The sequence below is a fragment of the Pyrgilauda ruficollis genome, unplaced genomic scaffold (genome assembly GCF_017590135.1).
Source record: "Pyrgilauda ruficollis isolate IOZ18807 unplaced genomic scaffold, ASM1759013v1 scaffold41, whole genome shotgun sequence".
Classification (NCBI taxonomy): domain Eukaryota; kingdom Metazoa; phylum Chordata; class Aves; order Passeriformes; family Passeridae; genus Pyrgilauda; species Pyrgilauda ruficollis.
The window spans coordinates 4,491,523-4,515,364 of NW_024525601.1; the positions used below are offsets into that span (position 1 = coordinate 4,491,523).

Here is a 23,842-nt window from a genome sequence, read left to right on the forward strand (position 1 = left end):
TTTACCAAATTTTACCCTCTGCCCAGGCGAACGCTATACTGCTTTGAAAATTTATATTTATTACCCAGTTGGCTTCTGGTGGTGTTTCACAGTACAATGAAGTGTTAAAATTTTCTTCTTGCATTTTTTTTCAGGTCTTTCAAGTTGCATATGTCATCATCAAAGCTGCTAATGCTCCACGACCTGGAAACTGGATTTTGGAACGCTCCATAGATGGCACGGAGTTCAGACCATGGCAGTACTATGCAATTAGCGATACTGAATGTTTAACTCGTTACAATATTACACCAAGAATTGGGCCGCCAACTTACAAGAGGGACGATGAAGTGATCTGCACCTCCTATTATTCCAGACTAGTTCCCCTGGAACACGGAGAGGTATCTTTGCTTTTCTAGTTGCACTTTGTGATTAAGAACACGGAGTGATAGCAGTTTGAAAACATTTGAATTGCAGTTGCAGAGTTTATCACCCTCGGCACTACCAGATCATCTGTTATTCTTTTTTAATAACATTATCTTGACATCATGTAATATAGCAAACTTCTAAATCTTAAGATGAAATGTGTCTTTGGTTCTATGTGTTCCCATTACTAAACTCTTTGTTCTCTCTTTCCATATAATTTGATGGTAGCAATTAGCTGTGAATTATTAGCTCCTTTATCCTGAAAAACTATAACAGAGGCTCTGTGTTCTGCCAGTTTTTTCATTTAGTAGAGAAAACTCCTGTGTTAGGAACACCTGGTTGTGTGAGATAAAGCAGCTAACACTGTTGACGTGCTCAGCACAGCTGGAACTCCTAAACAAGCCTTGGCATTGTTTCAAGGATGTAGCATAATTAAAAGGGCTACGAGTTGTGCAGTCTTGCTGTTGATTGTTCTTTCTTTTAACAAAATCTATTCACGGTACTTGTGTAATTTATTACAGAGAGATAGTCACACAATGAAATGATACATTAAAACCAGTGGTTATTCCATCATGAAGGCTATAATATATGATCATGATAATAAGTGTGGCGTTATCCCACGGAGAGTGCTAGTAACTCCTAGCTTCATAGAAATCAATATGTTTTTATTTCTTGGTTAAAAAAAAGATTGGACTGTATGTAGCCATTCACGTGAAATTAAAACTAACGGCAAGAAAAAAACTAGTGAAATTCAGTAAACTTATAATTACTTTAATAAAATATTTATTGCAATGTTTGAGCATGTGATCAATATAAAATCAACATAAAACTGACAAATCAGATGGAACAAAGAAACCTAAATCTGTCTCTCCACAAAATTAACCAGAAAACCCTTATTGACTGTATAGGAGGTTGACTGTATAGGAACAGTGCTGCGTATAATGTACATTTAGTAGGCCATACAACTCCAGCTCCACGGATGCCAGAAATTCAATTTAGTGACATTTTTTCCTCATTCTTTTTTTTTCTGATGGTACATATAGTTAATTTGGCTACACTATCAAAACACTGCTTTTTTTTTTTTTTTTCCTGAGTGTGGTGATGGAAAAATATAACAGAAAAAATTGGAAGAATTAAATTTCTGCCTTCTATGGAGAATCTCAGAATCTTTTAGGTTGGAAAAGACTTTTAAGGTCATTGGGTCCAACTATTAGTCCTACTAAGAAGGACTAAGGTCATTGAGTCCTACTATATGAGTTCAGCACTGCCAAGTTCACCCCTAAACCATGTTCTTAAAGTGACACATCTTCATGTCCCTCCAGGAATGGTGACTCCATCACTACCCTGAGCAGCCTTCTCCAATTCTTGACAATCCTTTCCATGCCAAAAAACTTTCCTAGTTTCCCATCTAAAACTCCCTTGCACGATTTGAGGCTATTTCCTCTTGTTCTGTCACTTGATGAGAGAAGAGGCTGACCCCCATCTGGATACAGCCTCCTGTCAGGTTAGGGAGTGATAAGATCACTCCTGAGCCTCCTTTTCTCCAGGCTGAACACCCCCAGCTCCCTCAGCTGTTCCCCACAGAACTTGTGCTCCAGACCCTTCACCAGCTCTGCTGCCCTTCTCTGGACACATTCCAGCACTTCAGTGTCCTTCCCGGATTGAGGGGCCCAGAAGTGAACACAGGAGTTGAGGCAGCCTCACCAGTGCTGAGTACAGGGGGAAAATCACTGCTCTGATCCTGCTGGCCACACTGTTGCTGATCCAGGCCAGGATGCCATTGGCCTTCTTGGCCACCTGGGCACAGCTGGCTCAGGTTCAGCTGCTGCCAACCAGCACTGCCAGGATCTTTTCTGCTGGGCAGCTTTCCAGTCGCTCTGCCCCAGCCTCTAGCACTGCCTGGGGTTCTTGTGACCCAAGGGCAGGACTCAGCACTTGACCTTGTTGAACTTCATCCAATTGGCCTCAGCCCAGCAATCCAGCCAGTCCAGATCCCTCTGGGGAGCCTTCCTGCCCTCCAGCAGATAAACACACATGCATAAAAACTGTCATTCACAAAGGACAGGCTGCTCCTTTGTAACTAGATTGTCAGACAGGAGTATTGCCTGCATGGAATATCTCACAACCTGCATTAGTAAATCTTTAAACTCTATGGAAAAATACATGTATTTAGGGCTTTGTAATTTGTTCTGGCCAATCTGTTGCATTTAAGAATGGCCCTGAAAACCAGCTCATCTCTGTAAACGCCTGCCTTGTGTCCAGCATTTGCTAGTATCCCAGTTTTCTGCCATCAGCTTGGAGTGTCTTGACTTGAAATAACTATTAGGCTAAAGAGAGCACATATCTAAATATGGCTGTCATTAATAACATTTTTTTGCCAAATCTGACATTTTGCCAGTTTGGCTGCTAGATATTTCTGAGGTTTGAAGAGATATAGCTGCTTGACTGTAAGTTCTGTTGTTTGTGTGATTTATACTGCTTGAAGATCTGCTTCTGGCAATTTACACAATCAGTTTATGATTCATGATTAATTGCAAGGTTTAAACTGCAGTCGTTTGAAAATGGTCTTGAATTATGAAGGACAGGTAAGCCAAAAATACATAATATAGAAATATCAGTATGTATAAGCTTATATAAGCAATATATTAGACAAATGTAGCAGTGTATGTAGCAGAATCATGGTATTTCTCCTTTAGTGACTTGGTCAGTATCCTTTCTTTTTTTCCCTTTTTCTGCTTGCTAAGATTCCTCTACAGTCTCTGTAAAGATTTAAGTGTGTTGTTATAGAATTTCTACTCATAGAATTTCTAGATGGTAGATTTTTTACTGTTCAAGCTTTTACCTTCAGAGTTAAAAAGTGAGTAATAATTTACATTTCATCACTTGAAGGCACTACTTTTGAGTAGTGAGAGTATATATTAGGCAGGAAAGACGATGTAGAATGAAGTGGCATGTGACACATGGCCAATTGGTTGGGACAGGCATTTCTGGATCTTTAAATGTCTGGTGTCTAAGTGATAAAAAGCAAATACAGTGTGTTATAAATTCCAGCGCCATGGTTGGATTCTGCACTCTCTGCTGAGGAAATCAAAGGATTATAGCTAGCCCAGCAAATTCTATGTCTGTCCTGAAAAGTAGATGAGAGTAGGATGTGGTGTCCCATGCTGAAGTTGTGCTCATCTATAGTTGAGTATATATGTGTAAATTTTTTTCAGTAAAAGGAGAACAGTGATATTTGAATATCTGGCTAACAATTCTGCCTTGTAATTCCCAACAGAAAACATAACTTCTGAATGAATATGTCACAACCAATTTACCTGAAGAGAACAGACTGAGATGTGGTAGACATATTCAGTCTTCAATTGCATAAAACATGCGTACAAAGAGGAAAAACATTTTCTGCATGTCTGTGACAGGATCCAAGAAGAGTTCCAAAATTGCAACAAGGACAAACATGGTTCAGAGATTAGGAGCATTTCTGGCATTAAAGCTGGAAAGGCCTGAAGTACATTGCCTTGGAAGGTTGTAAAGTCAGCACCAACACTAGTCTTTGAAAACAGATTGGTCAAACATCTAAAAAAGTCTAATAAATCCTGCTTTAGCAAAGTAAATGGACTAGAAGAATTCTCTGTATTTCTATGAGAGCTTTATATCAGGTGGTGCTAATTTGCAGGATGAAACCTGGGAAACATTTTGGTTTTCATGGCTGTTATTCTGTGGTATCAAAAATGGATGGGCTATCAGAAAAGTAGAAATCTTTGAACATGCTGTGTTAGAATATTAAGAAGGAATGGTGGTAATCAATAAATGTTAGAATTACAATTTTGGGAATGTGACCTCCATTACAAGTCTGTTTGTATGTCTTTTAAATAACACAGTTACTCCATAGGGAGCCCCTATCTCCATTAGAGAATTAAGATTTAAAAAAAAAGAACAAAAACCAATAATAATAAAAAAAATCTATAACATGTAGGAATATTTTCAGGGGAACAATTTGACAGTACTGGACAAAGGTGAAACTAAATTCAAGATTAGTTTCTGAGACAAAATTACTCCTCATAAATGAGAATATGTCACACACTCTGAAATGCAGCTGACAAGCCCAAAACTTGACCCTTTGTTTGTTATGGACACCAGGTGAACTGTTGAACACTTGTTCATTGTCTGTAGGATAGGGTCTTGTTTTTTCTGTTTTTTACATAAAATGGAGCAGGGACCGTGTGGTCATAAAGGACTATATCCTTGTGGGTTCCTAAGTAGCTTTGGGAAAAAGAAAGGCGCTGTTGCAGAAAAAGCTGTTTGATACCACAAGTCATCTTAGTGGGGCCAACTGGAATTGAGCAAGAAAGATGCAGGTCAAATGAGTGGGTTTGTGTTGGCAGCCCCTTGCTTTCAGTTGTCATCTGTGTTGAGCTTCTCACTGCATTGTCTTATTACTGAGTACTTCTTGCTGATTGTGCAGCCCTGTCACTGCTAGGTGTAGGATCAATGACCCCAGATTGAGAATGTGGACCAGATTATGCTTTGTAATACGATCTTTCTATTTACAGAGGAGAAGTCTGTAAGGACAAAATTGAGCTTTTGGCCAGAGTTACATATTCTATCTCAATGAGGGAGAGGAAGGAAGACTGCAGGACCTAGGGACTCATCTTGATACTGTAGCTTGGTTTTTCTTCTTATTTTATCTCCACAAAAATCCAGGAGATTTGGGACTATGATGAGCTGATAATGGTGGCTTCAGAACAGTGTGACTCAGGCAGCAGAAATTTTACCTGCAGATAGACAATGGGGAAATAAAAAGAACTCCAGATAGTTTAACAGTGTCACCATTCTGAGTTGTTGGGAAACAAGATAAGTTCTGTGGTTTTGATTCTCAGACTAATGTTTGTTGTGGTAAATGAATCACAATGTTTCTGACTAAGTCAGCCTTTCTTTCCAGATTCATACATCACTGATCAATGGTAGGCCTAGTGCTGATGATCCTTCACAGAAGCTGTTGGAATTTACGTCTGCACGATACATTCGCCTGCGACTGCAGCGTATTAGAACTCTGAATGCTGACCTCATGACTCTCAGCCATAATGATCCTAAGGAACTAGACCCCATTGTTACCAGAAGGGTAAGCTGATTATTCATAAATGGTATTCAGTATAGCTTGATGGGAGAGTCTATTCTGACCTATTTGAGAAGAAGTACTTAATCCTTGTCATCAGAGTGGCTTTGATAGGTTTTAAGTAATTCTTGCCTTGCCTTTGACACCATTAACAACAATGTCTTGTCATAAACAGCTTTTAGAAAAAGCTTTTCAAGATAGTTTTTGTTTTAATTTATGTTTGTGTGAATGATTTGTGCTAGGAGCAGTGTTTATAATGCTTTATCATCAAAATACAAAATATGATTTGGCTGATGGAGATGTCCTTTGGGGTTGCTCTTGACACCACTGCAGTACTTTGTGTGGTGTTTCATGGATTTCAGTACCCAGTGCTGTGGTTTATAAACATAATTATTTGAAAAAATTGCAATTGTGAATTTTCATGTCTTATAAGAGTTTTCTTCATGTTTTAAAGGCTGTTATAATAAATTGTTTTAGAGCTCATAAATTAACACAAAATGTTTGTATGGAATTCTGAGAGCATTAACTGATTTCCAGATTTGATACTGAAACTGTGGAAACTGAGCCCCAAGCACTTGGGCTGAATTCTTCAGGTCCTCACATAAATTTAACATTGGAAGTCTCAACACTTTTTCTGCTGGAAAAGGATTTCTGTTTTGTATCTTGCCATTTTGACCATCTTAATTTACCCACGATTCATAGGTTCACACTTCAGAGGCTTCAAGTTTTTCTGTGAAAGTAGGCTTTCTGATGAGGACAGGAGAACATGAGAAGTGTTTCCTCCTTCCCTTTCTTTGTAGCTCTTTTTCCTGAAAAACATCTGCAGGCAACTCTCTGATACAGGCAATCCTTGTGCTGCCTGGATAGCTGAGCACAGAAGGGAGGAAGGAACTTGGATTTGGTCAGGGATTGGTGGGCACTTTCAAGGTGTCCATTCAACTGCAGCATTGTAAAGTGTAAAATCTGGATGGTTTGCATTTTCTGTCAATGGGAATTGCTAGCATTGATACTGCTAGAGCAGAGTATTGACAGCTGCTCCAGCTGTGCCTTACTGGAAATAGGGAAATGCACAGCCTGAGAAGTGAGATGTTCCCACAGAGCAGGCTGGTTGATAATTAAATCTATTGATAGTATTGGCATATCAAGACATACACCCCAAAAAGAAACGTTTGACATGTAAGCATACAAACATACAGCTAGGAAACAAGAATTTGAAGGCCAAGCATTGCCACTGGTTTTGTAACATACACAGTTGTGCAATCCAGGGCTTAGTACTTCTCCACCTAGCACTGCTTAGTGCAGTTTTACATGAAGAACTACACATGTTGGCCAGGTTTCCTAAATCCTGATGTCTCACCTTGAGTCTCACTTTGTTGTGCAAACAGCTGCAACAAAGATAACCACTTCCAGCTTTTTTGGATGTTGTTTTTAATGGTTTTGAAGACTTTGCTATGGTTGTTGATACCAATTATGTTTAGTTTCCTGTATGTAGTCTTGAAAAATGGCCAATTCAGATTCTGAGTGTTCAACAGCACCTTTATTTCTGTGTTCTTTTTATTTGTTTCTGTCTGTAGCATTTGATTATCACTGGTCTCTCATTCAGCTCCAAGCTGCACACAGCTGCTGTGAGCTGTACACTGGCAGAAAATAAGAAGAAAATAAGGAGATATAGTAGGGAATGCAGTGAGAAATTAAATTCTGCTTTTGTCCTCTTGCTTTCTCAGCCTGAACTTTCTTCTTTGTAGTTTAGGACTTACTGTTCATGGTAAGTCTCTGAATGATTTTTGTAGTTCAAGCCGATAACATTAAAAATCCTCCCAAAATAGTGAACATATGAAATTTAAGACCATAAAAAAATAATTATTAAATCAAAGAAGATAGTTTGCTCCAACTCCAGGAGCCTTCGAAGAAATAACAGTCCAGGAGTCAGCATGTCTGACCACCCAGGGCTACCTCTCTTCCTGAACCAGCTGACATTGGGGTTGCTAGGTCTGAGAGCATTGAACTCTTCCCTTAGAAGTATCCTCAAAAAGAGTTTCTTTTTCATTCCCCTGTAGTACATACTTCCCAGGATACAAACAAGCCAACCATGTTGATATTGCAGCTGTAACTGAGCCCAGATGGTCATTTCCTGCCTCCTCTTTGCCTTGAAAATTAAATCCTTTCCTTATGTATGTTGTTTCTGCTCACCACCTGGCAATATTAATGGATAGTATTCTGCTGTATCCGCAAGTTTTAAGCTAAGAGTTTGGATAGAATATTTCACTGGCTACAAAGAAGTTGCAAAGAGCTGCTCTGGAAATGAGTGTGCAAAGTGGTTTTAAGGGATGAAGAGTTCCCATTTTAAGGAAGTATATGCTTAGTCCCTAGACTGACTCTAAAATATGGTAATTTTTTATGCTTTATGGCTTCTTGTAAAGTGAAAATTTATTTATTTATTTATTTATTTATTTTGCAAGTACATTTTGGCTGAGGTCACATTTGGTGGTCTTTCTCAAAGCTGAGGAATTTTACAGACACACTAAAGTGTTAAAAGTCAGTTAGTGTTTCCTACCAATAGGGAAAAACATGGGAAAAATAAAAACCGCAAAAATGGAAGATTTCCCCAAATGGCAAATGTTTTAAAGTATTTCTTTTATTTACACAGAGCAGTTGAATGCTGGCATTTTATTTTGCAGAGTAGGGCAGGGAAATGTAAACACATGTAAATGTCTTTTATTCATACCTTTCTCACCTGTTTTTTTTTGTAGTACTACTATTCAATAAAGGACATCTCTGTTGGTGGCATGTGTATTTGTTATGGCCACGCTCGAAGCTGCCCTTTGGATGAAATCACAAAGGTATTTTTTAATCTCATTATTTTTGCAAAACAACTTTTCCAATTAAAATAACAAAAAAAATCCTAAGGAGAATGAGAAAGAGGAAGCTAAAATAGGTCCTGTGATGCATACAAATTATTTGCTATATTTTTCTTTCTTTTTTTTTTTTCAGAGCAAGCATATCTGGGTTTTGAAGTGTAACTTTCTTGAAGTAAACTCTTCTTCTTTGGCATTGAATTTAAACAATTCAAGGGGCACAAGACATAGTCTGTCTTGAAGCGCAGGAGATTTGCCCCTCCTGTTCTGGAAAGGCTATTCCCTAGTTGTTGATGTACCATGCTAGAGCAGTTCAGTGCCACTTGTGGGGTATTTGTGGGTCATGCCATTTGTTGGAGTAAGATTGATACTGCACAGACTTTTGACAAAATTGATTAAATTGTCCATTGAAAAATATTTCAAGAAAGTGGATTTTTTATTCTTAGAAATTGCAGTGCCAGTGTGAACACAACACATGTGGAGAGAGCTGTAACAAGTGCTGTCCAGGCTATCACCAGAAACCATGGAGACCAGGAACCCTTTCTGCTGGGAACAAATGCGAGAGTAAGTATGCACAGGCATTTAGGTAGTTTCATGAAGTCTTACTATTCACTTGTTTGAGGTTGCTTTCATACAGATCTGTACTAATTCCCCAGAAAAAGCCACAAACTATTAACTGTCTTCATGGGATTGTTCAGAGGTAGAGAACCTACTTCTAATCATATATGTTTAGATGGTTTTCAATAATCTGTTCAGTGTGACTCTTTGGCTAGTGGAGTTGTCATGTAGTTTCCAAAGTCTCTTTTTCAAAGGGACTTGGGATTTATTGTACTCCTGTAGAAACTAGGACATTTGCATCAATCATTTTGTTAGCTACTTGAAGTGCAAATTTCATAAATTGATCATAAATTTTGTCAGATGAAGAACTTTGCTCTGATAGCAAATGTTTTGAAAGAAACTCCTTATTGGCCAGTTACACTTCAGATTGTCTGATAGATTGACTTAGGCTGTGCCAGTATGGCTGAATGTGTTGCTAGAGCTAGTTGATGCATTTTCTCACTTCACATTACTAATGCATAGCACAAGCTGCAGACAAGTAAGAACCTATTGGATAAAATTTAAAGTTCCAGATGGAAAATAAGTGTTTTTAGTTGAAATCTTTGCACAAGTCATAATGCCACTTTAAACGAAATAAAATTTATACTTAAGTACTTCTTTGTTGACTTCTCAGATTTTGTCTATAATACAAACAAGAGAAGTGTTAGGCAGGTTTTCATCTGTAATACAGAGGACAGAAGAAGGAACAGTTACTGCTAATTGCACACATCACTGTTGACAACAGTCCTGACAAGATTGTCTCAGTAGGATATACAGAATACTGCTAAAAACAGTGCTGTTAAAATTATAACAGTGGTTTTGAAATTTGCTTACTTGCTAAGAAATGTAATATATCTGACAAAGCACATGGTATTTAAAGGGGAAAAGCACACTTTTGAGGTCAATTAGTGGGCTCTTCTACTTACATTTTCAACTTTGAAAAATGTCAGTATAATAGGAAATGTTACACAGTGTGAATAAGAAAAAAACTTGATTTCTTTTCCGTTCCTTCTCAGAATGTAACTGTCATAACAAAACAGAAGATTGCTATTACAACCAGAGTATTGCAGATCAGAAAAGGAGCATGGATATTCATGGACAGTTTATAGGAGGTGGTGTGTGTTTAAACTGTACTCAACATACTACTGGGATCAACTGTGAAATGTGTGCTGATGGATATTTTAGACCACACAAAGTAAGATTTAGAAAATACCATTCTAATGTTTTGATGAACTATAACATGGTCTCATGCCTATTTCAGCTGATTGTGATGAATATATTGGTTTTTTATTAGTTGCAGAATGGCTAAGAACTATAGAGGGTTTTTTTTGTAAATTACTTAATGCCAAAACTTTCAGAAAAAAACAGGATGCTTGTCCAGTTGTGTAGGAGGGCAAGTCAAAATGTTGGAGAAGGAAATTATAAGTGAAGATGACACTTGATATCCTAGTGTGGAAATGGACGTGGTCTGATAAGAAATCCATTTCTCATGTGGGTAAAGCTCTAAAAAGGTTCAAAGTACTAAAGTTTCACTGCCTCCAAAATTGTGTATGATCTTGTATCAGCCTATTTCAACCAGCATTAAAAAGGACCTGGCTCGAAGATCAAAATCTTTAGCTCCTAAGAGGTTGCAAGAAATGCTCTTCTTGACATGATTGTTGCAGAACTTGTGCTCTGAGTGTACTTTCCAGTGTCAGTCTTTGGAAAAAGGGCATAAACTCTACAAGGCATTTATTAAGATGTGGCTGACAGAGTTAAACATATGAACTTATATAACTTAACATTACCTATCACTGCAGTGTTAGAGTTCTCTGTATAATGAGACACTCTGAACTAAATTTCTGCTCCACATGGTCTTGCTTTGGTAGGTTCATGCATATTTTGGAAAAAACATACTTTTAAAATCTGGCATAAATTGGTGCAGAGAGCAAGTGTGAGTCCATAGGAGTATAGGTACACAGCAGGTACAGCTCATCCCAAGAAGTAAATTGGAATCAGAAATTGTCTTAGATTTGCTGTAAGAAGCATTGAAGAAAGGTCTTTGATCAACTCATAGCCATTAAATGTGAGGTCATTACTGATTTGCTTTAGAGCTGAAGCACCTCCAAGGACAGTTTTCCCTGCAAAAAATAAAATCTTGCCATATGATTTGCACTGCCGTATATTTCAAAGATTTATAGATCATGAAGTTAGAATGAGTCTTTATTAATAGATAAGCTGCCCTTCCATTGAACACAGAGCCAAGGATTTCTTTAATTTCCTTCCTCTTTGAACCGGAATGTCTTTGCAAAAAGCATCCACTCTTGTCTTAAACATTTCCTTAAACATTTCCATATATTTTGGCAAACCTTCACAGTGGTTAATTGCTGTTACCTTAAAAAAAAGTCTGTTTATGCTGGATGTGTCAGACTTCAGCTTCCAGCCATTAGCAGTTACTGTATCTTTGTGCTATTGAAGATCAACATTTGTTGCCACATTTAAGCTTTTTCTGGACTCTAATCCTCTGATCCTTCTGCTTGCTAAAGTTAGACTAGTCCCTTTATCTGTTGCCCATATTATCTTTTTCCAGTCTTTATTCATTTTAGCTTTGGTGATTGAAGACAGGAAACAGATGTAATTTTACTGTTCCCGGTTAATAATTTGAGAATTTGCCAGTGAACTTTTATTTTACAGGTTTCTCCCTATGAGGATCACCCCTGCTATCCCTGTGACTGCGACCCTTTTGGCTCTCTGAGTTCTGTCTGTGTTAAAGATGAGCACCATTCTAACTCCCAGCGTGGTAAGGAAACAGCAAGTGACTTTTCCCTAAACTTCAAGTCTGGCTGGAGGTAACGGAAGTTGAGGGAACACTGTCTACCTTTGAATGGCTGCCTTTTAGATACCACTTGAAAACACTGGTAAATCTTTGGGAAGGTGAGGCTGAGGTATAATGTAATTTCATGATTTTAAGGTATGTCAGGTCCCTGAACATGTTCTCCTGTGGGGATTGTGGGCTCCTGCTGTGTAAAACAGTGTGAGGTGTTGACATCTAACACAGTTGTTGTGAATGCTGTTACAGCTGGAACAAAATTAATTTTGCTGCAATTTCTGTGCATTTGATTCTTTAAATGTGAAAAATAGATGGTGAGACTGACCTTTTGCCAAGTATCTGCAGAATATGACACGGAGTGTAATAAAAAAGCAATGCTAAATTATTTGTACCCTCTGAGACATTTTGAATCCAGCCTATTGCCTGCTCTGATGTTTTTTTTTCCCCTCTATTTTTGCTATTCAAGGCACTTGGCCAGGCCAGTGCCAGTGCAGGGAAGGTTATGCAGGAGAAAAATGTGATCATTGTGCATTTGGGTATCGGGGTTACCCAAACTGCCTGCGCTGTAACTGCAGCCTGGTTGGTAGCATCAATGAAGATCCATGCACGGAGCCTTGTCTTTGCAAAGTGAGTACTAAACTTCCACTTTTGTTCAACATGGAATCTGTGGTTTATTAACTCCTTTCTAATAGTGAAATTTCATTTACTTCATTTACTGGGGACATCACTTCCTTTATAAGATGTAACCTGGTGTACACCTGACAGTCTAGAACTCTAAACTACTAATTATTCTCTGTACTGAAAAATATGGTAATTTATGTTGTGTAGTTCTCTATGTTACTGATACAACATTTTCTATAATAATGGGCCAGACTGACATTAAAATGAAATAAAACCTGTACCTGTGTCAGTCAGTCACTGAGAATGAGTATGTGTAGCTGGGTTTGTTTTTAGGAATGAACTGATATTTCTCTTCAAAACCACTGATTGCTTGTAAACAAAGGTTGTGTTTAAAACATCTGCTTTGTGTAATGAAACAGCAGGCATTTGGAAAGAACTATTGGAACACTTGCACTAGACATATGTATGAAATATGGTTTAATTATTCAATTACAAAATATAAACCATAAAAATGTTTAAAAAGAGAGCAGTTTTGCAGCATTTTATTTTTTGGTAAATATCCAAACCCCTTAAAATTTCTTGCAGCTGTAGATTCCACTGAATTTTATTAAAAAAACTGTGTTAATATTTAAAGAAGTTACTCAATTTTCTGAACCAAACGTTGGAGTAGTTTATGTATTTGTTGCCAAATATGATAGCGAACAGGAGCCAAAGACAACATGGTTTGTTTGACAATTCTGAAAATTTACTCCTTTTGCATAATTTATCTGATCCAAAAAATCAAACCTATATAAATAACAAGACTCTGGAAAAACAAAATGGTTCTAATTGCCAATTTAAATACAAAAAGGAGATAAGTGCCTGATTTTGAGTTAGGCTACCACTGTATCAGGCAATGCGGCTAACTAGTGAAAATTTTGGTATAAACTGGACTAGAAACTGCCCCTTTTCAGAGCTGCTGTGGGTACAAGCCTGGCATACAGAATTTTTAGGCCGGATCACAAAGAGTGTCACCAGCCAGTGGGACCACCTACGGAGATCAAAGGAGAGAAGTGGTGCACTCCAAATATCAAACAAAGGAGATGGGATTTCTAAGCCTTTGCAGACTCTATTCTTTTTTTATATAGTGCATTTTGTCATATTTGGTCTTTCCTGAAACGTAGCTCTTGAGGTCTAGTCATTGTGTAAGATTTTTGTTTTTCATTAAGAAATAAACAATTTGTGTCTAATAATGTTAGACAGTGAAATGTGTGATCCAAATCCATCCTGAAGACTGAGAAATAAAAAAACTGAAGAGAGCATACAAATACTATTTCTGTAAAAATCCAAGATTTTAAGTTCTCATTATCTCAGGGGGCACTTTGCCTGAGATTTTTCCCAGATGTGCATTTGAACAAATAGAAGCAGCCATCCTCAAACTTTGAATCAGAACTGGAGATCATAAATTTTTAATATGCTTTGCAAACACAGGTTGTACTTTGCTTACCAAAAGACCTAATCTGGCTAGAGAGGTTTTATGTAATCTTGACATGCCAAACACTGTTCTAGAAGAAAAGACAGTTGGAAGTCTCAGATTTCTCTCTGGTAAGCCTGAAATATGCTCCAGATCTGGACCAGATCACAGGACCAGATCTGATATAACTCTGCAATCTGGAGTGATTCCTGTCGCTGAAGTGAAGGTACCCTGCTAACTGCTTCTGAAATCAGATTTTGGTCTACAGACTTTGCATTTCATGTGGCAATGCAGAGCTTGTATAGGCCTCCTCAAAACAGTAAGACAGTTCTTCACATGGATGCCTTGCAGTCTTAGTGTCCTAACTATATGTATCAGGGAACTTTGTGAGGTGTTCTGTAAAGTTCTTTTTGCCTTTGTAGTGGAGTGTAGTGAAACCAAAGGTTGAGATTGGAGAGTGCTGTGTGTTCAGATCTTCTCCTGATACGAAGCTAGGACATTATAAGAATCTTGTCCCTGTCAGTAGGAAATGTTCTGTATCTCAGTGTGTGGAAATGCCCATGGAGATCTGCTATTTACACAGCATTGTGGGTATTTATAAAATATTTTCTCTGCTGGTTTGTTTGCCAGCAGCAATTGTCTAAACTTTTTTTAAGAAATAGGCGCATATTTGCTGCACAAATTTTACGAGAATAGAATATTGGGATTTGGATTTTTTTTTCCCCCTGTAAATTCTGCATTGAAAGAGGTTTGTAGCTGTGTGCTCTGAACTACCCAATTTGCATGGCAGAATACCAATGAAAGGAGCTAAAGGAGTGGAGCATCTCTACTTCTGGAGCAGGAGTTTCTGGACCTTAGCCAGAGTATATTGGGTGGGAGAATTGCTAGCTGTCATAGTGGGGTGCTCTTCCAGGAAGAGGTGGCAGCAGTAGTGGGCATCAGAGCATAAATATTAAGAGATGGCTGAGAAACTTGAAGCTGGCTGTGGTGGCTCCTAGAGCCTGGCCTTAAAGGTGAGCTTTCTGGATTCTGTCTGGTGAGATATCTGAAAGGTAATCTGTGTTCAGAAAATATGAGATCTTTTCTCCAGAGCAATCTACAAAGTCAAGCCACAATAGAAGTAGACTGGCAAGCTAGCGAAGCTTTTCAAACCCTGTCTGTGTGTTGAAATTTTACTACAATAGAACCGTTGCTGGGGCTTGTTTCGATTTTGATGAACTGGCAAATTCTGATGAATTTTTCCAATCAGTTTCAGTTTTAAGCTCTGAGTCTTATTCAATAATCCTGCTGTGCTGAAATGTGTTTTCTTTTACAACCTTCTGAATGCTGTTATGCCCAAATCCCACCTAATCCATGGTATTTGTTACCATAATAATGCTGATGTGAACCAAATGTTATATGCCTTTGACAGGAAAATGTAGAAGGTGAAAACTGTGATCTCTGTAAACCAGGATTCTACAATTTGCAAGAAAGAAATCCTCAAGGCTGCACGGAGTGTTTTTGCTTTGGTGTTTCTGATGTCTGTGACAGTCTTACATGGCCTGTCAGTCAGGTATTTAAATGTTATGTCCATGACCTAATATTCTTTCTTCAAGCAGCTGCAAAATGTACTGTATTTCTCTTTGACATATGCCCAGGTTAACTTCAAATTCTGGTGTGTTTCTCCTTACAGAGGAATGGATTTTCAGTATCGTTGGGCAGCTCTGAGGTAGTCAGCAAGGGCAGGCTTTGGCCCTGCTGGCTAGCAGTAGTATCAGAAGCATTGGGTAGTGAAGGCTGCCATAATGCATTGGAAAAAAGTATTTTTTTTCTGACTGTTAAAGTTTTTTTTCATGCTGAACAGGTAAACCCAAAACTGTTTCCTTGCTCTTATACCTAATGGACAAGGCTGTTGGGCCTCTTGCAATATGGACAATACTGTTTCTTAGCAAACAGTGTTTATAAATATCACTGTTTTCTGATTAGACAGTTCTTGAGTTATGAGGCTTTGCAGCCACTCTTTTCCCACTAAATTCCTTATGTATCTTTGCAGAGCTAGCCACACTTAGACCTTCTGTTTTGTGTGCAACAAAAAGGGAGGAAAACATATCAAATTGACTGAAATTCTAAGATGATTGAATAAAACTCTGTGAAAAGAACAAAGTTCTCTCATCTTGGTCCCTCTTCTGGGACTGTAGTTTTGCTTTCCTCCAGCTCAGCCCTATCTATAAATGGGGGCAATTGGCCTTGAAGCCTTTGAAATTATGCATTTCTATCTCAGGAAGCTGCATAGCTATAATGTTAATTTTGTTGGAAGTATGAAAATCACATTCATTATATTTTTGTTCCTGTCAAATAGAGAGGTGGAGACCATCCTAGTCTGAACTGGCATATTTGCATATACTTGATACCAACTAATCTAATGGAAGTGTTCTAGATCCATCAGTTTGAATGACTATCTAGGAAGAGGTGAATGCTTTCTCAGTAACACAACTGCCTGACTGCCATTGATATTACCACTCTTGCAGATTTCAGACATGACTGGATGGCTTGTTACTGATCTGTACAAAGCAAGAAGTGTACAGCCTCAGCGAAGCCAATTTGATGGACCCCATCAAATAAGTATTAACAACACTGAGGCTGTGAAAGTACTGAAAAATACTTATTACTGGTCAGCACCTGAGGCATATCTAGGAAATAAAGTAAGTACTCAGCTAAGTGTCAAAACTCCTTCATAGGTTCTCTGTCTTAACCATAACCTGTTTTGCTCTAAATATGTAGTTTCTTTAATTAAAGATTACACATAAAGCTCAGTATTACCAAACTTCTCACTGTATCTCTGCTTTTTAAATCAGGGTGCTCCTGCGCAGACATTCCCAGTACCCTCTTTTTGCACTTTGAGTTCATCCATCTCTCCACTTCCTTCCAGGCCTATCCTTGACACAATATAATCTCTCTTGACTGTTACTGATTTATATGCTCATATTTCCCGTGCACTTGGTTCCTACCCCAAAACTTACACCCTTAATGCCTTGCCCAATAACAGTAGATGGAACCATTAAAATCTCTTGCCTGCTTCTTAGCCATCTTCTGTTTCCAAATAACTAGTCTTTAATTTTTTCCCTGTTTACTAGCTAAAGCTCCGGGTGTCCCAGTTTTTTGCAGCAGAATCACAGAATATTTGAGGTTGGAAGGGACCTCTGGGGATCATCTTGCTCAGACTCTGTCCTCAAGTAAGGACACCTAGAACAGGTTTACCAGTACCACAATCAAAGACCTGCTTCTGAGTATTTCCAAGCATGGAGACTCCACAACCTCTCTGAGCAACCTGTGCAGCTGCTTGGGCACCCTCACAATAAGTGTTTCCTGATGTTCAGCAGAAACCTCCTGTATTTCAGGTTGTAGTCATTGCCTCTTTTCCTGGCACTGGGCGCCACTGAAAAGAGCGCAGCTCCATCCTCTTTGCACCCTCTCTTAAGGTGTTTGTATATATTGATAAGATCTCTCTGAGCCTTTTGTAGGTGGGACAGTCCTGCTACTCTTGGTCTTTCCTCATATTCAAGATGCTTCAGGCTCTTAATCATTTAGTGGCCCTTTGCTGGACTCTTTCTAGTATGTCCACCTCTCTCTAGTACTGGGAAGCTCAGAACTGGAGTCAGAACTCCAGCTGTGGCCTCACCAGAGGAGATCCTTGGTGATCAAAGGTGAGCAGAGGAGATCCTTGCAGCCTTACCTGTAATTATTTTCAGTCCACTCTCTCTGCCCATGCAGCTGTGTTTATTATTAGTATAGTGACAGAGTAAATGAAAACAAGTGTAAGAAGTGTAACATTAAGGAGCAGATTTTGCACAGGGCAACACTCACTCAAATTCTGATTTCTTATTCATTTAATATAGGTCTAACTGTTAACTTACTTTGTAGCAGTCAGCAGCAGGTGTGGGGCTAAGGACCCTGAAAGGTGGTGTATGGAATGAGAAAAACTCCAGCATGCTGTGCCCCTTGGGTAGGATGATATCATACACCTCAGCTGTCTGATCAGAGTCCTGTTAGTGTTTCATTGAATGAGGGCACTTATCTGAATCACCTGTAGAGCCTTGAGCTAGCTCTCACCACCTGCACAGCAACAAGCCAGCTCTTGTCCCTGTGCTGACACTCATGGCATGCTAAACTTTTTCTCTAAAGTGGTATTTGTAATCCTACAATTGTCTTGTAATATGGACATTGTACTGACCCATGTAATTTCTTGGTGTTGGCTGGAAAACCTCTCTGAGCAACCTGTGCCGCTGCTTGGGCACCCTCACAATAAATGTTTCCTGATGTTCAGCAGGAACCTCCTGTATTTCAGGTTGTGGTCATTGCCTCTTTTCCTGGCACTGGGCGCCACTGAAAAGAGCGCAGCTCCATCCTCTTTGCACCCTCTCTTAAGGTGTTTGTATATATTGATAAGATCTCTCTGAGCCTTTTGTAGGTGGGACAGTCCTGCTACTCTTGGTCTTTCCTCATATTCAAGATGCTTCAGGCTCTTAATCATTTAGTGGCCCTTTGCTGGACTCTTTCTAGTATGTCCACCTCTCTCTAGTACTGGGAAGCTCAGAACTGGAGTCAGAACTCCAGCTGTGGCCTCACCAGAGGAGATCCTTGGTGATCAAAGGTGAGCAGAGGAGATCCTTGCAGCCTTACCTGTAATTATTTTCAGTCCACTCTCTCTGCCCATGCAGCTGTGTTTATTATTAGTATAGTGACAGAGTAAATGAAAACAAGTGTAAGAAGTGTAACATTAAGGAGCAGATTTTGCACAGGGCAACACTCACTCAAATTCTGATTTCTTATTCATTTAATATAGGTCTAACTGTTAACTTACTTTGTAGCAGTCAGCAGCAGGTGTGGGGCTAAGGACCCTGAAAGGTGGTGTATGGAATGAGAAAAACTCCAGCATGCTGTGCCCCTTGGGTAGGATGATATCATACACCTCAGCTGTCTGATCAGAGTCCTGTTAGTGTTTCATTGAATGAGGGCACTTATCTGAATCACCTGTAGAGCCTTGAGCTAGCTCTCACCACCTGCACAGCAACAAGCCAGCTCTTGTCCCTGTGCTGACACTCATGGCATGCTAAACTTTTTCTCTAAAGTGGTATTTGTAATCCTACAATTGTCTTGTAATATGGACATTGTACTGACCCATGTAATTTCTTGGTGTTGGCTGGAAGTTAAGACTTTGCTTTAAGACTTTGTTGTTAAGACTTTGCTTTTTGTTATTTCAGCTCACAGCTTTTAGTGGAGACTTGAAGTATACGGTATCCTATGACATTCCAATGGAGAGTGTGGACAGTGATATAGTGTCTAGTGTGGATGTCATCATTCAGGTAGATTTTTTTCAGCTTGTTACTATTTAGGCGTTATTAAGAATCTATGCAAGAGTTAAAAAATAAAATAATATTTCTATAGTAGTAGATTTGTCAGTTTTAAGTCCCTTAAATGTCACTATCAAAATTTTATTACTACTCATTTCTCTGATTTTCTAATCCATTTGTCTGAAGTTGTGGGTATACCATACTAGTTTTAAATGCTAAATACTTAGAATTTAATCTGTGTGTATATGGGTGAGTTGCTTATTACCAAATGTACAAAGCTGTGTTTACAAAACAAACTGCAATAAACTGGAAAGACTTATGCTTATGAAACAAGTGAGTTTTCTTGCTGATTGCTTACTTTTCTAGATTTATGTTGCAATTAAAAAGTAAGGCTCTCTGCTGAATCCAGGCATCTCCAAAACCAATTTTTTAGATGTACTTAGCAATAGAACAAAGAAGAAAGGAAATTCTGTTTTGTAGAGGTATTTGATTTTTGCAATTCTGTTTATTATTTTACAAATGAACTCTGAAGTCTCTGAACCAAGAGAGAACAGGAGTGTGGTCTTGAAGCCACAGAAAATGTTGGCCTTTTACTTACTTTTTCTTAATGCAAGGAATTTAATTTGGTTGCCTTTTCTCTGTGTTACATGGATGTGTATTTGACACTAAATGTTATTGCTTAATAAAATTTACATGCATATATGGAAAATGTTTTCTTTTGTCCTTCAATTTCAGGGTAACGGGCAGATTCTGAGTACAAGAGCAGCGGGCTTGTCATTACAGCCATATGAGGAGTATTCTAATTCAGTGAGACTTGTATCAGACAATTTCATAGAGTTTAATACCAAAAAAGCAATAGACCGAGAAATGTTGATGACTGTTCTGGCAAATGTGACCCATCTTCTGATCAGGGCCAACTACAACATTGCCAAAAAGGCTGTGTACAGGTAAGTGAGATAAAATATTCAAGTTAATCTATATACTTCTGTTATTTTTCTGCATATGAATAATGATTCTTTGTGGAAGTATTCCTGAAGTTTTATGTTAATAGTTTCTAGGAAAAATGATGTTTATTGAATTTTCTTAAGACCAGTTTTTGTCCCCAAAACACAGTCGTATAGATTGTGTGGTAAGGGACATTTGATTTTAATGATATCTCATAGCAGAGATATTGTTGTCTTCTGCTTTAAAGTAATAGTGCATAAAAGTCTTATTGCAATAGCTGCTTTTTTAAGGGGAAATGCCTCCAGAACTCCCTACAGTATGCTTATTTGAGTATGTGGCAAGTTAATCCATCACTGCCTATTGAAAACCTATCAATAAAGACATTGATTGTAATTTCTTTTGATGCTTGTTTGTGGATGTTATTGAGACTCCTCTCTAAGGGAGTTCTTAATAGGAAAATTAGGCTGCAATGGATTAGCTGATCATTCCATAGTCTCAAAGCAGCCTTGGCAGTATCTGTGTCAGACCTTACAGATCTTAGTTTCACCTCTTCTTTGAGATACAGGAAAAAAGTTGTATTGCTCTCAAGGGAATCAGCTTCATTCATTTACTTAGTTAATTTCCTTACACTCACTGACAACCTTTCTTCCTCATTCCCTAATTAGAGCATGGTGCTAATTAGTGTTATTACGGATCCAAATCCCCATATGGGCCATTTATTTAAGAGATGGACTTGATGATCCCTTTCAACTCAAAATATTCTGTGACTATCCTGTCATTTGGTAGTATTTCGTGTCAATAAAATAGGAACTGATAACAAATTCACTTTGTGCACCCACACCACTCTGGTGAAATCTATGTTTATTTAGGGATAGCATGTTTGTCTTTATGGAATGTTTGCAAAGATTTCTTATAAAAATGTCACCTGTGACTGAGGAGGTTGCCTGTTCCAGTAACAATAATGATAACAGGAGAAACTGGCAAATTCTGTGATAAGAGTATGATCACAGACTTCTTGGAAAAGAGATTTGTGACTGTTCCTCAGTTGTCCCTGCCGGGGAGCAGTGATCACTGGTGTTACCTCCCCAGGAAATTCTGTGGTAAGAGTAAGATCACAGACTTCTTGGAAGAGATTTGTGACTGTTCCTCAGTTGTCCCTGCCGGGGAGCAGTGCTCACTGGTGTTACCTCCCCAGAAGCAAACTGTGCTGCTGAAGATCAAGTCTGCTGAAAAGAATGATGTGATGTTTTCCTGCTTAACCCTAGGCTGGACTCTGTGACCTTGGATACTGCAAATGCAAATGTTATAGATCTCTCTTCAGCACCAGATGTGGAATTCTGTGAATGTCCTCAGGGTTACACAGGATTATCCTGCGAGGTAACCTCTTACAGTATTTTGTGTATGGAAAATTATCTCCTATTGTAAAGGATCTAGGTTTAAGGGCAGGCTATCTTTAATTAAACTGCTATTATAGTGTTTGTTATGTGGTGAATTGCTGCCTACTATACTTTATGCAATCCTGAAGGTATTTTCTTTCAGATACTCTAAGTGTGATTTTAAACTTATTTCTGGAATTCTTTTTCATGGCACAAAAAATGGTGATGTGCTTCAGAATCCGTGTTTCAGAGGGAGCAGCTGTTAAAGTTCTGTGAAGCTATTCTGAGCTTACCTTACTCATTAATAGCACTTTTTCTGGAGCTGGATCATGTTCAGTTTATTCCTGTTATGTGCCATTAAGTTTAAGGGGGCAATAAGGAACCTTAGCAGGGAGGAATGCTAGCTTTTGGAAGAACCCACAAGGGTGAAATGCATTGTGCAAGGTGGTGTCTTGTGTATCTGTGAATAGAAGATTTAGAGAGGCACAGTCCTACTGCAGAATAGCAGGAACTATTTTGACAAATAATTTCAGTATGAAAATACTGAAATTGTGCTATAGCATTGTTAATGATTCTGTAGAGGTGGTAGAATATCTTTTCTATTGTCCCATAATAAGGAATTTCACATATTAAACCACACAAAAGTTAACTTTCATGCCTTCAGGGAACAAAGGGATGAATCAAAGTTTTATGGAGTTAATTCTTATCCCCTTTATCCAGTGCAAGTAAAAAACAGCTACCAGAAAAGAGCTACAGTGACATCAATAGGGTTGAAAGAGCATTCAGTTACCACAGTGTGAATGGGTTGGATGGTGGGTGGTCGGAAGTGCACTCTTTGAAAAATTCTGATGTGTATTTTCAACACACATAATGCTATTGCTTTTTCTTCCTTCATTTCCTCTCAGTCCTGTCTCCCTGGGTACTACCGTGTGGATGGAATACTCTTTGGAGGTATTTGTCAGCCCTGCAAGTGCAATGGGCATGCAACTGAGTGTGACATTCACGGTGTTTGCTTTGTAAGTCATCCTTCAAAGTGTCCTGCCTTTTAAGCATCTATTTAGGAGTTAAGAGAGCATTTTGACTGGGGGAGACAAGTTTACAGTGTGCGTAATTTCAAGCTATGGGTGCCAAGTGTTTATTTTTGTTGGTTTTCATTGTTTAGTTCAGAGTATGTTTCAAGACTCCATTATTGTGTTTTCCAATAAACAATTTGTTTCAGTTTATCATTTCAAGTGGGGAATAGTCAGAACTCATAGAAAAATGCCATCATATACTGGCTGATAAGAATCCTGATTTTGCTTGCTGCAGGTTCCTCAAAAGAACAAATTTAAGCGGTGAATATTTGTTTTCAGATATATGTGCATCTTCCATGACTAACACCAGTGGAAATTGCACATTACCTTGCGAAGAGAAAATTTAGCTCTCAGATCTCTTCTGAAAATTAAAGGTTACTGGAATAAAATGGCTAAACACTAGTAAAAACTATATAAGTTTGTTACTGCAAGTGTGTGCAATATGTGAAGTACATTTAAGTATGTGTATAAGTAATGTGGCTGGTTTCATAAAGTATATTCTAAAATGTAGGAAAAACCAATCAGGATTGTCATAACTCAGAAAAAAAAAATCAAACACTTATTTTCAGAGTTCTAGGCAGTTCTTCATGTCTTGAAGAATGGCTTCCTTGGATGTCATACTGCATGCAGACTGCTGTAGGAATCCCTCAGAGGCTGAAAAACCATCAAGAGAAAATACAAAAAGATTTTTTCCATGTCTCACAGGCTTGTCAACACAACACAACAGGACCTTTCTGTGATCAGTGCTTGCCTGGCTTCTATGGAAATCCATCCCAAGGAACATCTGAGGACTGCCGGCCCTGCGCATGTCCTCTGAGTTCTTCTGCAAACAAGTAAGCTTCTTATGCAAGACTGTCTTTTGCATCTTCAGCAAAACCAGAAACAGAAAGCGAGATAAAGTCATGACATCTGAAGGAGAGAGAAAAGGAATTTTTTTTCTTCATCTTTGTTTGTGTATATATAATAGAAACATTGTTTTTCAATGTAGACAAATATATTGACTAGGCTAAGAGAGGCTGAGTGAACTGGTGTGATTTTGCATGGTGGATGAAAGTAATAGTTCAACCTGTCCTTGAACTTTGCACCAAAACCATGGTTATCTTCCTTGTTTTTTCAGAAAACAGTAGAAGGACAGAAGTGTTTTATCTGAAAAAGAAGGAACTCGGCACAGCAATTTTACTGCTTTGCTAGAATGAAAGCCAAATTTTAGGAAGTTTTAAAATCTTGCTTTTCAAATGAAAAAACCCAAGTGCTTTTGAAAATTATAC

The 23,842-nt window shown here is 38.5% G+C and overlaps 1 protein-coding gene across 1 annotated transcript in view; it reads left to right on the forward strand.

Annotated features, from left to right (window-relative positions):
- The window catches only part of LAMA1 (laminin subunit alpha 1), a 98,729-nt gene that overhangs the window by 27,647 nt on the left and 47,240 nt on the right, over nucleotides 1–23,842 (forward strand). The window contains 14 exon segments of the mRNA XM_041477600.1: nucleotides 135–377; nucleotides 5,342–5,521; nucleotides 8,266–8,355; nucleotides 8,817–8,934; nucleotides 9,984–10,162; nucleotides 11,641–11,746; nucleotides 12,243–12,403; nucleotides 15,262–15,402; nucleotides 16,358–16,531; nucleotides 19,091–19,192; nucleotides 19,916–20,127; nucleotides 21,391–21,502; nucleotides 22,407–22,517; nucleotides 23,280–23,407. Of these exon segments, the coding sequence (XP_041333534.1) occupies nucleotides 135–377; nucleotides 5,342–5,521; nucleotides 8,266–8,355; nucleotides 8,817–8,934; nucleotides 9,984–10,162; nucleotides 11,641–11,746; nucleotides 12,243–12,403; nucleotides 15,262–15,402; nucleotides 16,358–16,531; nucleotides 19,091–19,192; nucleotides 19,916–20,127; nucleotides 21,391–21,502; nucleotides 22,407–22,517; nucleotides 23,280–23,407 (2,057 nt within the window).